General features: G+C 58.3%; 1 protein-coding gene across 2 annotated transcripts; it reads left to right on the top strand.

Annotated features, from left to right (window-relative positions):
- Positions 1-5: 5 nt before the first annotated feature.
- Positions 6-10,468, top strand: GAL3ST3 (galactose-3-O-sulfotransferase 3). 2 transcript variants are annotated; one of them, XM_074272398.1, is made up of 3 exons: positions 6-372; positions 4,634-4,895; positions 7,957-10,468. In XM_074272398.1, exons 2-3 carry the CDS (start codon positions 4,768-4,770, stop codon positions 9,158-9,160), a joined length of 1,332 nt encoding a protein of 443 aa, XP_074128499.1. In that variant the 5' UTR covers positions 6-372; positions 4,634-4,767; the 3' UTR covers positions 9,161-10,468. The 2 variants fall into 2 exon arrangements, with proteins under 2 accessions (XP_074128499.1, XP_074128498.1); XM_074272397.1 differs by having other exon boundaries at positions 4,303-4,895.
- The last annotated feature ends 2,191 nt before the right edge of the window (positions 10,469-12,659 follow it).

Below are 12,659 nucleotides of genomic sequence, written 5' to 3'. Positions count from 1 at the left end.
CGGGTCCCCACTCCCCCTCTCCTCCCTCCCTCTTCTCGGCCCCGCCTGCTGAGTGTGATGGGGAGAGGGGCGGGAGAGCAGAAGCCTCGCCACCTGATCCGCGGAGCCGAGCAGCGGAGCCGGGACTCCGAGCCCGCCGGGCAGCAGCAGCAGCAGCACGGTGTCGGGAGGGCCCGGGGGGCTCCGCCGCCGCTCGCCGCGCTCCGGGATCCCTCCTCTGCCCGCATCCCTGGGCACGGACCCTTCCCAAGTCCGGCGAGCGGCCGGCCCGGGGCCCCGATGGAGGCGCAGGACTAGCGACCCCAGAGCCTCCGCAAAGTGGGGAGCGGCGAGGAAGCGGCCAGAAGCGTGAGCGGAGGGAGCCCCAGCGTCGTGAGTACTGCCGGCTACAGCAGCTCTGCTGGGGGCGGGTGGGAGCACGGAGCCGTCCCGGAGATGGGGAAGAATGAAGGGCTCTCCCTGGCGTGGGGGCGGGGGGCGCCGGGCTCAGGAATGGGTCACGGGGGAAGGGAAGGACAAATGGGGGAAATTGGCCCGGGGCCTGAACGGAGCAAGCTCAAGGAAATCAAGAGAAGTGGGAATGGAATCCAGAGAATGGGAGCGGAGATGAAAATATGGAGGCAAGATTTGGGAGGACATGAGGTGGGGGCTGGGGAGAGGAAGACTCTGGGAAGGAGGGGGGGCCCTGACAGAGAAGACGCTAGAGATGTGCTCCTCTGGGCCCCTCAGTTTGTAAGGTCCGCTTGCTTCTGTCCCCCAGCAGCCCTTGAGCTAGCACTGCCCCTGTCCACTCCGCAATTCACACCTTCAGGTGCCCCTGACCCGGTTCTTTATATCTCCCTTTCAGGTCAGTTCCTCCTCCTCCTCCTCTCCTTCAGATACCAGACCAGCTCCCCGGACCTCAGTTTCTCCTTTTGTAGGAACGGAGATGAAGCTGATGGTCTCTTAGCTCCTCCCCGATCTGGGTTCTGGGTTGTCAAGGGCCTCCCAGGGATGACATTCTGAGTTCTCAGTTCTGAGGTTTTTCTGGAGCTGCGCTCCGACTGTCTGATCTCATCAGCATCTCCTCATTTCTAGATTCCCGTGGGGGCCGGAGGAGGGGGCAAGTGCTCGGCAGGGAGAGGGGAGGGGGAGGCGGCGCATGTGTCAAACAATGACTTTCGCCAAGCTCCAGGTCCCCATTCCATTTTGGTGCCTGTTCTCTGGAGACAGAAAAGCAATTTGTGAAATCAAGCACTAGGCTGAGGTGAAACATCATTACTAAAATTAGTCCCCGCACTCTAATTAATCCGGAACCGAGGCTGGGTTGCTGCAAAATGAGCTGCCCTTTCTGAGGGGCCAGGCCAGCCAGCACCGGAAGGGGCCCGGATCTGGTGCCAGCAGGAGTTCCGACCCCCAGTCCCACCCCCCATTTCTGTCCCTCAGCCATGGGGACTCCAAGGAGCTGTCCGGAACTGGGACAGAGGAACAGATGGAGTCAAAAGGCCAAGGCTGGTCTCTGGGCCTAGCTCCTTCATGGATCGCCTCAATTTCTCCCATTAGATGGATAACATGGGGCTCTACAATCTCTTACATCCCATGATCCTAAATCATTTCCAGTCCTCAATTCCCCTCAAACTCCCCGCTCCTCCTTCCACCTGTTCTGCTTGCCCAGGTCCAGGGAAGGGCATGCTGATGTGCTCTTACCATGGCCATTGCCCTTCTAAACTACCTAGGCTAGCCCAGCACTAGTTGTCCCAGGGCTTGCTAGGGAGACTGCTGGCGAGGGGGGGGGCTGGAGGAGGGCCAGCCAGGCCAGACCAAGGCAGGAACAGGGTCAGGTTAAGACCACCGACTTCCATGTCATCCCTACAGTGGGAACTTCCCCATCAGCTATCTCCTCCATTCCCCAACAGCAGATGGGCTATATACCAAGGAATAAGGATTGAGGTTCCCGGGCCAGGGAGGGGCTGAAATCCCCAGGGAGTGAACTCTTGCGGCCCCTAAGCAATGGAAGTCTGCTGGGCCTGATGAGGAAGGTGGGAAGGGGTCTGAGGCAGGGACTCCTGGCTTGTTCCAGGAGCAGCCAGGCCTCCCAGTGTGCTGCCCCCCAGGGGAGGAAGTTCAAGGTGCTTTCTTCGGTTTCACCACTGCCTGTCCTCTCCCCCCAGGCTCCAGGGGGATTAAATCTGTCTGCAGGTCAGAGGGAGGGAAGGGGGGCAGCTCTGAGAAGGGGGGAGCTGGGAAAGGTGCAGAACCAGGACATCTCTTTCCCAATTGGAACGGTTTACCTTTAATCCAGGATTAATATTCTGAGAAGGCTGGGTGAGGGAGGAGGGCCCGAGGCTAGGGAAAGGGACTGAGTAATGAAGGCCCTTCTTTTCTGCTCTCCGGGCCCAGCCGTCCTCACGCCAAGTTGTCTCCATGATGGCCATGGCCCATGAGCCCCACCTCCCCTACCCCATCTTACTCGGGAAGAGGCGGCATTTGGGGGCCAGATGCTCATGGCCTCAGAGGGACTGACCAGGGCCCAGAACCCGATGACCACCAGGTGGAGGGTCCCCTCCCCCTGTCAGGCCCGGGGAGCTCCCCTGAACAAAGCTGACTTTCCATCTGCCCTGGCTGGGAGCCCGCCTGCTCTTGAGCCAATGCCAGGGCCAAGTTGTGGGAGCTCTCCCCACTCTGCCCCTGCCCTCCTCCCCTTTGAGAACAAGACCAGCTTCCACTGCCATATTTGCATACTATGTTAAGGCTTATAAACCCAACATTATTTCACCCATTTTATGGATGAGGACACTGAAGGCTACAAGAGGGAAGGGCCTTGCACACTGCTAGAAAGCAACCATGCCCCCCCTGCCTCCCCCAGGACTCTCCTTGAGGCCTGGCACCCCCCAGTTGTGAGGATATAGTGACAAAAGCTGATCTACCACTGAGGGGGCCCAGCATAGCCAGAGACAGAAAAACCCAAGCCAGGCAAGATTGTCACAAGCACCTGGAAGGCAGGGCTCCAAGCATGGGAGCTGCAGATGGAACGGAGGGAGAGCAGCCAGCGGCCCGCTGCCCCCTCCGCCTTTCAGCTGTCACCAAGGGAGCTTCGGCAATGGATGAGACAGGCCGGGGTGGAGGGATGGAAGCGGGAAGGGGCTCCTCCCTCTCCTTCTCACTTAGTTCCATGGAGATGGGCTGGGCCCCAAAAGCAGCCCTGGGAATGGGCTGGAACCGAGTGGGCGAGGGAAATGGGTGCTGCTTGGTCACAGCAACTGAGCAATGCAGGGATCCTCCAGGGGTTCCTACTGTGAACCACACAGGGTCAGGCCTTGGGGTTACCGACTGCAGGATGGGCTCCAGCCCCTGCTTCCTTCAGACAGCTCTGCCCCAGAGACACAACTCCTGGTACAAAGGAGGGAAGCAAGGGGTGATGGGAAGACAGAATTCTGAATCAATGGCCCTGGGAGATGGGGGGAGGGGAGGAGCCACAGGGAGGTTTCCTGGAGGTGTCATGTGACATGGCTCCAGAGAAAAGGAGGGGCTTTATCCCCAGTAAAATGGGATTTAGAGGTGGGAGGCATTTCAGCCCCATGGATCCTTCCTCATCTTTATACCGACAAAGAACCATGAACCCCAGCCACCCAGCTAGGGAACGGCAGCGCTGGAACTCGAATTCAGATCCCCACATGAACCTGTGCCCTTTTCATGGCCGCTTCCGGCCTCCGGGAGCAGCTGGCGAGAGTTGGGGAGGCTCTTGCAGCACTGGACCCACAAAGCAGAGAAAGGGATTGGAAGGGGGACGGGCCATAGACCTAGATTTCACCTCGTGTTCCATGTGCCTGGTCCTGTGCTGGGTCTTCGGGCCCAGGAAGCTCCCTCCCTCCAGGCAGCACAACTCCCAGGTCACCAGTGCCCGGCCCAGTCCCTGAGGACCGGGTGGGAGAAGCTGGACAGAGGTGGCCTCAGTGGGGGGGGGGGGGCAGTCTGGCCCAGGACCTTCAGGAAGACCTTTCCGAACCCGCTGCCCTGTCCCGCCCCCACCTGAGACACTGTAATTCCACCTGAGACAGGGTTATCACCGACCCAGAGGAGAAAGCTTCTCAGTAACTGATCCCCCTAGTGCCAGAAAGCTGATCCCTCCTCCTCCTGCCCACCCCTCCCCCCAGGAGCAGAAGGCTCTGCTTTCAGCCCAAAGTGGGGGGAAGGGGAGGAAGAGCAGGTTTGGAGGGAAGGGAAGGAGTTTGGGGACCGGTCAAGAAGCAGCGTGGGAGTTGAGCCGGTGGGCACCCAGGCTGACTGCACCCCGACCCTTCTGGGTCCTGGACAAACCTGCAGGTCTCTTCACTGTCACCTGCTGAGCTGTGGTCCCCAGGCCCGACCCCCCCCAGCACACGGTCCATAGACCCGGCACCTCCAGCATACAGTCCCAGGGCGTCGCCGATGCTGTCTACCTCAGAGGCCTCAAAGGGGCCTCCGCCATTCCAGCAGCTTCTTCCCCAGTCAAGGCACATTTCCGTTCAGAGGGCCGCTGGGTATCAGTCCTGGTCATCCTGGAGCTGTAAGAGAGGGGGGGAGGAGGCCCCTAAGGCGGCTCCCTTCTTCCCCCTTCCTGGCTTTACAAAGAGCAGGGTGGGCTTCCCTGCCAACCTTCTCCCCTCCATTACAGGTGCACCAGGAGAACACTGGCCCCACTCGCCCAAGCCCAGGCGCCCCCCTGGGCTCTGGCCCTAAGGGAGCCGATCTCAGGGGGCAGGGGTGGGGCCCCGGCCCCTCCTTTGCCACATCACTCCCTGCCCAGAGATGCCACCAGTTCTGGCCCGGCTGCAGCAAGCGGCCAAGATGGTGATGACCAGGAAGAAGGTGGTGGTGCTGCTGCTGCTGGGGGGGACGCTGAGCCTGCTCCTCCACCAAGGATCCCAGCTCAGCTGGTAAGGAGGCCGGGGGTAAGAGGGTTACCCAAGGACTTCCCAGCCTGGGGGCCAGCGGGGCAAGGCTCAGGCCTTCCTCTCTCAGGGTCCGATTCTGTAGCAGTAACGTGCCAGGGCCAAGAAACCTCCACAGCTGCCTGGGGAAGCCTTCCCTTCACTCAGTCCCATGAGAAACCCAGTCAAGATGACCCCTAAATTCCTTCCCCCCCAATAAATAAGTCCCAATGCTTCAGTTTCACATTATTCCATTGGATTCTCCTAAGGTGAGTAGGGCAGGAACATTCCCATTTTACAGATGAGAAATGAGTCCCAGATCAGATCATGGAAATAACTTTCCTCCATTATTCTTCCTAAGCTCTCCAGAAGTCAGTCAGATGCCTAATAAGAGCTGATCTAGAACTCGAGTCATTTTCTCATTCTGGGTCACAGTTTCCTCATCTAAAGTGCTGGAGATGACTGGGGGGGGAGGTCATCTTATTCAAATATGATGGCTTGGCTTGTGGGAGGATTCGATCTGTTGTTCTGAGCTCCAGGGAGGAAAAAAAACCCAGGAGCAATAGGGTAGAAGATGCTAACGGCCAAACTTAGGCTGAAAACTTTCCCTTAAAGCTGCCCAGAGGTGGAAAGGGCAGCGTGCCCTCCCTGAGGGGCTGAAAGCAGAGGGCCGGGTGGCTCCTGTTGGCGCTCTGCTCGTGCCACGAGCTCCCTTTTTGCACCATGAGTTAGTTGGCTTCCCCAGCCTTCCCCTAGACAGGAGCCCTGGTGTTCCATGAAGTGGATACTGGAGACCAACACTACATTTGAGAGCACTCCAAGCCAGGTAAGAACCTCCTTCTTGCCAGCTGCCCTTGGTCCAACACATCTCGTATTTTCTGGAGCAGGGAAGAGGGTTTCCAAAAAGGTCAAGGATGGAGAACTGGAAAAATACCCGTCTTGGAGGACAAAGAGCTGGATGAGAGATGAGAGAGATGGGGGGGAGGGTAAACTGAGGACAGTAGAGGAAGGAGTCCAAGTCTCCCCCAGAATACGGGGAATTCAGGCTGTGACATTGTGACCAAGGAGCTGGTGTACAAGGGGATGCAAGTCAGACTGGATCAGTGCAGGAAGCTGAGCAGCAAAGGGAGAGGCTGGGCCGCCTGCATGTCTGACACTGCACAAGGGCTGGGGCAGCAGAACCCCCCCCCACAAACACACACACCCTTAGAGGACACTCAGAGCTGGCTCTAATGCATGAAGCTTCGATGACCCAGAGGAGGCTCCCATGAATGCCCCCATTAGCTTTCCACCGTGAAACAGGAGTCCATCTAGAATTCCCAGTGACAGTGGAATCATGGGAAATCAGGGGAATGGGTTGCCTAGGGAAGGAAGCGCTCAGCTTCACTGAAGGTCTTCCAGCAGAGGCTGGGTGGCCGCTTAGCAGTAAGTGGATGTGGGGATTGACAGGATGGCCACAAGGGGGCAGTCCTACCAGGGATGTCCCTCAGGAGGCAGCTCTTGCCTGTGGGATCATGGCCCTGCCCTTCCTTTGCCACCCCACCCTCCCTCTCCTGTCGGCCCCAGTTTTTCAACTGCAACATGCTGGGGTTTGGACTCGTGAGGTCCCACGAGCTGACCCCGCTGCCCACAAATCCCTTCCCTTCTGGGGCTGCTTGCTCATCTGTAAAATGGATGTCCAGAATCCCAGGAGCTCAACCTGGTGTGTCATCCCCATGGCAACCTGGGGCCTTGTTTCCCCTGATGGCCTTGAAAGCCCTTCTGCCTGGAGAGCTAGGGTCAGTAGACGGGTGATCCCTTTCAGCCTGGACCTAGGGCAGCTGGGTGGAGCAGTGGATAGAGCACTACACTAAGAATAATGCAGGCCAGCTCCAGAGCTGTGATTCTAGTCGAGTCGTTTAACCCATTTCCCTCAGTTTCCTCACCTGTAAAACGGTGACAATAGCACTCGGGAGGCAAAAATGAGATATTTGCAAAGGGCCAGCACATAGTGAGCACCACGGAAATGTTAGAAATGATTAGAACTAGGACCATCTTTGGCTGCAGAGCACAGATCCCATCAATAAACATGGACAGAGCACTGCATGTATCTAAGCCACTAGGTGGCACCCTAGTGCCTAGCTCGCCAGGCAGCTGGGAGTTAGCAAGAGGCAGCTTTGGGTGCCCACCTGACCCCGGATGCTTCTCAGTGGATAACCCTGGCCCGGTCACTTAATCCTGTTTGCCTCAGTTTCCTTCTCTGTATAATGAGCTGGAGAAGTTGTTTTTTTTTTTTTTTGCTAAGAAAACCCCCAATGGGGTCACAGACTGAGGACACCACTGAGGAACACCTGAATGGCACTATGTGCTGGACATGGTATAGACAGGTCCCTGCCCTTTGGCCAGAGTCCAGGCCTGAGGTGACCAGGAAAAGGCCTCTGAGCGGAACCAGGCTGGGTGTGGGGGGCAGGGAAGCCAGGAACCCAGGGTGACTCCTAGGTTGGGGGGAGAGGCACTTAAGGCAAAGGTAATTTGTTTGGTACTTGGGACCTCAGGCTGGCCCCTTCAACCGATGGACCTCGATTTCCCTAAATTTAAGGAGAATTAGATGGTCCCTAAGGGTCATTATTGTTCAGCAAGGAATGTAGAAGCTGCCGCAGACCGCACAGGGTGACCCAAGGCAGTTGCTTCCCTAGTCAGGTGGTCTTTGGCTGACCTGGGGGAAGAGTCTCCGTCTCCACTCCTCCCCCCAGTCTTATGTCCTCAGAGTCCCTGCCCCCAACCGTCACAGGCTTCATGGGGGCCGGGACCGCCTCAGTTTCCCCCTCAGATCTCCCGGTTTCCCCTCCCCTCAGGTCTCACTGGAACCCAGCCCATCCCACGAGGCCAGTGCCCCTGCCCCTAGGCCTGCTTCTTCCCCCCGGGTCAGAGTTCTCCCTCACCTCTCCCGTGCCTCAGTTTCCCCTCAGGTCACAACTCGCTCCCCAGTCTTTTCCCCACCTCTACCCCCACCCCCCGGCCCCAGTCACGAGGTTCCCTTCTCCCCGGGCCTCAGCTTCCCCTCGCATCACCCTTCCCCTCCCCGCAGGTCCCCCCGGCTGCTGTTTCCGGGGCCCCCGTGCCCCGCCGGCCGCACGCGGCCCAAGCACACCGCCGTGGCCTTCGTCAAGACACACAAGACGGCGGGCACGACGGTGCAGAACATCCTGTTCCGCTTCGCGGAGCGACACAACGTGACGCTGGCGCTGCCGCGGCCCAGCTGCGAGCACCAGTTCTGCTACCCTCGCGACTTCTCGGCGCGCTTCGTGCACCCGGCCACGCGGCCACCGCGCATGCTCGCCAGCCACCTGCGTTTCAACCGAGCCGAGCTGCGCCGCCTGCTGCCCAACGACACGGTCTACGTCACCATCCTGCGCGAGCCGGCCGCCATGTTCGAGTCGCTCTTTAGCTATTACAACCGTTACTGCCCGGCCTTCGTGCGCGTACCCAACGGCTCGCTCGAGGCCTTCCTGCGCGCGCCGCGCGCCTATTACCGGCCGGACGAGCGCTACGCCATGTACGCGCACAACACGCTGGCCTACGACCTGGGCGGAGACAACGAGCGCAGCGCGCGCGACGAGCCCGCCTACCTGGCGGGACTCATCCGCGACCTCGAGGCCGCCTTCTCGTTAGTCATGATCGCCGAGTACTTCGACGAGTCGCTCGTGCTGTTGCGCCGCCTGCTGGCCTGGGACCTGGAGGACGTACTCTACGTCAAACTCAACGTGCGCAGCGCCTCCTCGCGCCTCGCCGCGTTGCCCGAGGGCCTGGCGCGCGCTGCGCGCCGCTGGAACGGCCTCGACGCCGGCCTCTACGAGCACTTCAACGCCTCCTTCTGGCGCCGCGTGGCGCGCGCGGGCCGCGAGTGCGTGCAGCGGGAGGCGCGGGAGCTGCGCGAGGCGCGGGAGCGCTTGCTGCACCGCTGCTTCGGGCCGCGCCCGCGCCTGCGCCCTGCGGCCGAGATCCGCAATAAGCAGCTGCAGCCCTGGCAGCCTCTGGGCAATGTGGGCATCGTGGGCTACGACCTGCCCAGCCGGCCGCCCGGGCCCGGCGGGGACGAGTGCCTCAAGCTGGCCATGCCAGAGGTGCAGTACTCGAGCTACCTGCTGCGCAAGCAGAAGCGCCGCGCCGGGGCCTGGGCCGAGCGGGGCCGTGCAGGAGCCGCGGACGGGGTCGGGGACCGAGAGCAGCCGCCGCCCCCGCCGCCACCGCGTCCCATCCGAGCCCTGCCACGGCTGGCCAGGAGGGGCTGAAGCCGCCCTGCCCCAAAGTGACCCTCCCTAGAGAGGAGACGGCCGATCCCCAATCAATCCATGTGACCCCAAGAGAGGGGGCTGCCTCCGCCTTCAAAGTAACCTCCCGACAGAGGGGCAGCCGAGGGGGGCCTGTATCCCCAAAGTGACCGCCATCAAGAGATGTGCCCCCCAAAGAGCGGGCTGCCCCCAGAGTGACCCCCAACCAAGAGTGTGTGCCCAAGAAATGTACCCCCAGGGCACTGACCCGCCTGAGATAGCTCCGCCCCCATCTAGCCACCAGGGCTTGACTCCCCCACAAATGTCCAGCTGAGAGGGGATTTAGTCCCTCCCGGTGCCGGATGTGCAGCTCTGCCCCAACACTGCCAGGACAGGGTGAGCCCTGCAGTGTGCAGCCTCTGCAGCCAGGCTGGCCAAAAAACGATCTCACCACGGAAACTCCTCACCTCCGCTGGCCAGGAGAAGGTGACCCTTGTCTGTAAAGGGTCATCATCAGGCTGGCCAAGAAAGGGTGACTCCACACATGCAACATGCCCCCCACCCAGGGATATGCAGCTGAGGGGGGCTAACCCTACCAACAGGTGTGTGGCTCCATCCCCAACCTAGTCAGGAGGGGGTGACGCCTGTCCTTCCAGATGCCCCATTCCCAGGCTGGTCAGGGGGTGGCCCTTCCCGGGAGCTATTAAGCCCCACCCCTGTATGGTCTGGAAGTAGTGATTTTTCTAGCCCCAGGAAGTGAAGGTGCTTATCCCTCCCCCCAGCTCTAAAACTGCTGCCGCTAGTCAAGAGAGAGTGCACCCCCCCCTCCCTGGCTTCATGTACTCAAGCGCCCACACACACCAGCTCTGAAACTTCCATCTAACAAGGATGCCTGAACTCATACAGACGCTTGAAGCTCCCATAATTCAGCGGGGTAGTCCCACGTTCCCTCTCATCTCCAGGAGGCGACCCCTCTATCCAAGCATTGCAGCTTAAAGCCCTGCCCTTGTTCAAAAGGAGCCGGGCCTCCTTTTCCATCCAGATGTGAAGCCCCCACCATCGGGGGAGGTAACATCACTTCCTTAACGCTTATCCACTCCAGCTGTGAATCTGTCATTTATCAGTGCACACACGTCCCCAGACCCTCGAAAGTGCCCCTTCTTACATTCATTCTCCCCCCCTCCCCATCCCACTCTTCAGCTATTACTGGAGCCCAGCACAGATTGTCTTCCTGGCTCCATCTTTCCTTCAGAGCAACAGCTGCTACCACACCCAGGGACTTAATATGGATTGGGTTTTTTGGTTAATAAAATGGATTTTCTAAGGTCAGAGTCTCCTCTCCCAGGGCATTGATAACTTGAGAACTAAGGCTCAAGCTGCTGGGGAGGCGTCAGCCTTGGAGCCGAGTCTGGTGTCCGTAGCAAGAGTGGAAGGATCATCGAATCCTAGCCTCAGAACCGGAAGGAACCCTGATCATAACAGAGGAGGAGCTGGGTCCTTGCCAGGGCCATGCAGCTAGCATAAGCTGGAAGAATTGGAACAGTCTTCCCAAGTGGGGATACTACCCACAACCCCTGACCTCCAGGTAGAATCCCAGAGGGGGAGGGGTGGCAGAGGACCAACTGCAACTGTGCCCTGAGCGACCCCTCCTCCAGCCTAGGCTTGAAAACCTCCCACAAGAGGAAGCCCATTCCCTGGGGACGGTCATCAGCGTTCCTTTGGTTGGCTAGTCTTCACGGGGGTGGGGGAAGGCTGTCAGCTAATTGCTTTTTTGCGTACATTCTGCAGATATCTAGAGTCCCAGCTCTTCGCACAGGTTCTCAGCTGCTTGAGGGCGGAGTCCTTAGTTCTCTTCCTCAGTGAGGTTTTGTTTCTGAAATCAAAGGATCTGAGTTTGACCTATACTTCTTAGCTGTGTTTCCTACACATCACCTCTAGGTGGCGCCAGAGTGCGCCGAGCGCTGGGCCTGCCCTCAGGAAGACAATTCAGGTGCACTAAGACCTTCCCCAAAGGTCTGCTGTGTGCAGCCTTCTCTTCAGCAGAGCAAATAATCTCTGTTCACTGCAGCTTGCCCGAGTCATCTTAATTCCGTTCCCTGTAGACCTTAAGTACACGTGGGTGAGATGGAAGGAAAGAAACAAGCATTTATTAAGCGGCTACTGTGTGCCAGACACTGGCATTCCATTTGGGAAGCCTTGCAAGAGGAGCCAGGCAGCTTTATCCTCTGTCATCCAGATGTGAAGACTGTTTTTACAATTACATAATTTAAATTTTACATTTTTTTCTACAATTTTACAATGTAATTTATAATTACATTTTACAATTGAGGAAACTGAGTCAGACATGTTAAGTGACTTACCCAGGGTCCCACAATCAGGATGTATGAGGCCAATTTTGAGCTCTGATCTTTCCATGGGCAGGTCTGCACTCTAGGAAGAGTTACTTCTTGGCTCCTCAGACTCCTGGGATGTCAGTAGCTGGAAGAGACCTTAGAAGTCACCTTGTGCCTCCCCTTTGATGTAATGATGAGAACTCATGTGTGTCTTTTAGGTTTGTGGAACACCTGACCTCTTATAGCTCATGTGATCTGCCTAAGAACCCCAAGTGGCAACAAGGAGAAGTATTCTCCCCACTTCTCATAGGCAGTCCTGGGGTGCTGCAGGATTTGCCCGAGCTCTCCTCTAAGTTCAAGGTGCTTTCCAATCCAATGCAACGAGCACCTGGGATTTTCCAGTGCCAGGCACTTGGGTGCAGCCGGTCCCTTCCCCAATGGGGATCACATTTACTGGGATGCTACATGATGTGCCAACAGAGGGGGCATCTGGGATGGAGGAGTAGGGAAAGGACACCTGAAGTAGGTGTAACCGAACAATTCCCGAGAAGTTTCTAGCCGGGTGCTGCCCTGAGCCAAACCTTCAAACTCGTGAGGGATTCTAAGGGCAGAGTTGAGGAAGGAGAGCATTCTGGGTATGACAAAGAGCTGTCACTGTCCCAAAGAGGATGCTATCTGCAGTCTCCCCAGAAGCAATGAGGGTGATTAAGGTCTCTAAGTAGTTCGAGACTCATTCTTGTGCTCTGCAGAGGGGGAAACTGAGGCTGGAACGAAGTAGCCACAAGTGGCACAGATAACAAATGGCCAAGCCAGGGATGCAGCCCGTGGATCCCCACTCCCAATTAGGCCCCCAGGCTACACTGGGGCAGTTATTCCCCCTGCATCCAGCATGAAGACTGAGAAGTGACTCTCCCCACTAAGATTCCAGGCCCTCCGCACTCAGCTGCCACTCCCATGGTGCCCTCCTGTGGCTCAAACTCGCTCTTCCCAAGGAACCCTCAGAGCCTGTGACCCCTATGGCAATTACCACACGAGGCTCCATGTTTCTGAGCTAAGGAGAACAATCATCCCCATTCACCAGTGAAGAAACTGAACACTAGTAGAATGAGGTCCCTTACCCAGAATCCCACAGCTCGTGAGCATCATAGCCAAGCCCGGACCCCAAGACCTCCAGGTCCAAGGGTCAC

Source organism: Sminthopsis crassicaudata, chromosome 6, assembly GCF_048593235.1.
Source record: "Sminthopsis crassicaudata isolate SCR6 chromosome 6, ASM4859323v1, whole genome shotgun sequence".
NCBI classification, from domain to species: domain Eukaryota; kingdom Metazoa; phylum Chordata; class Mammalia; order Dasyuromorphia; family Dasyuridae; genus Sminthopsis; species Sminthopsis crassicaudata.
The sequence above is the reverse complement of the archived record's forward strand: the minus strand, read 5'-3'. Positions and strand labels throughout refer to the sequence as shown.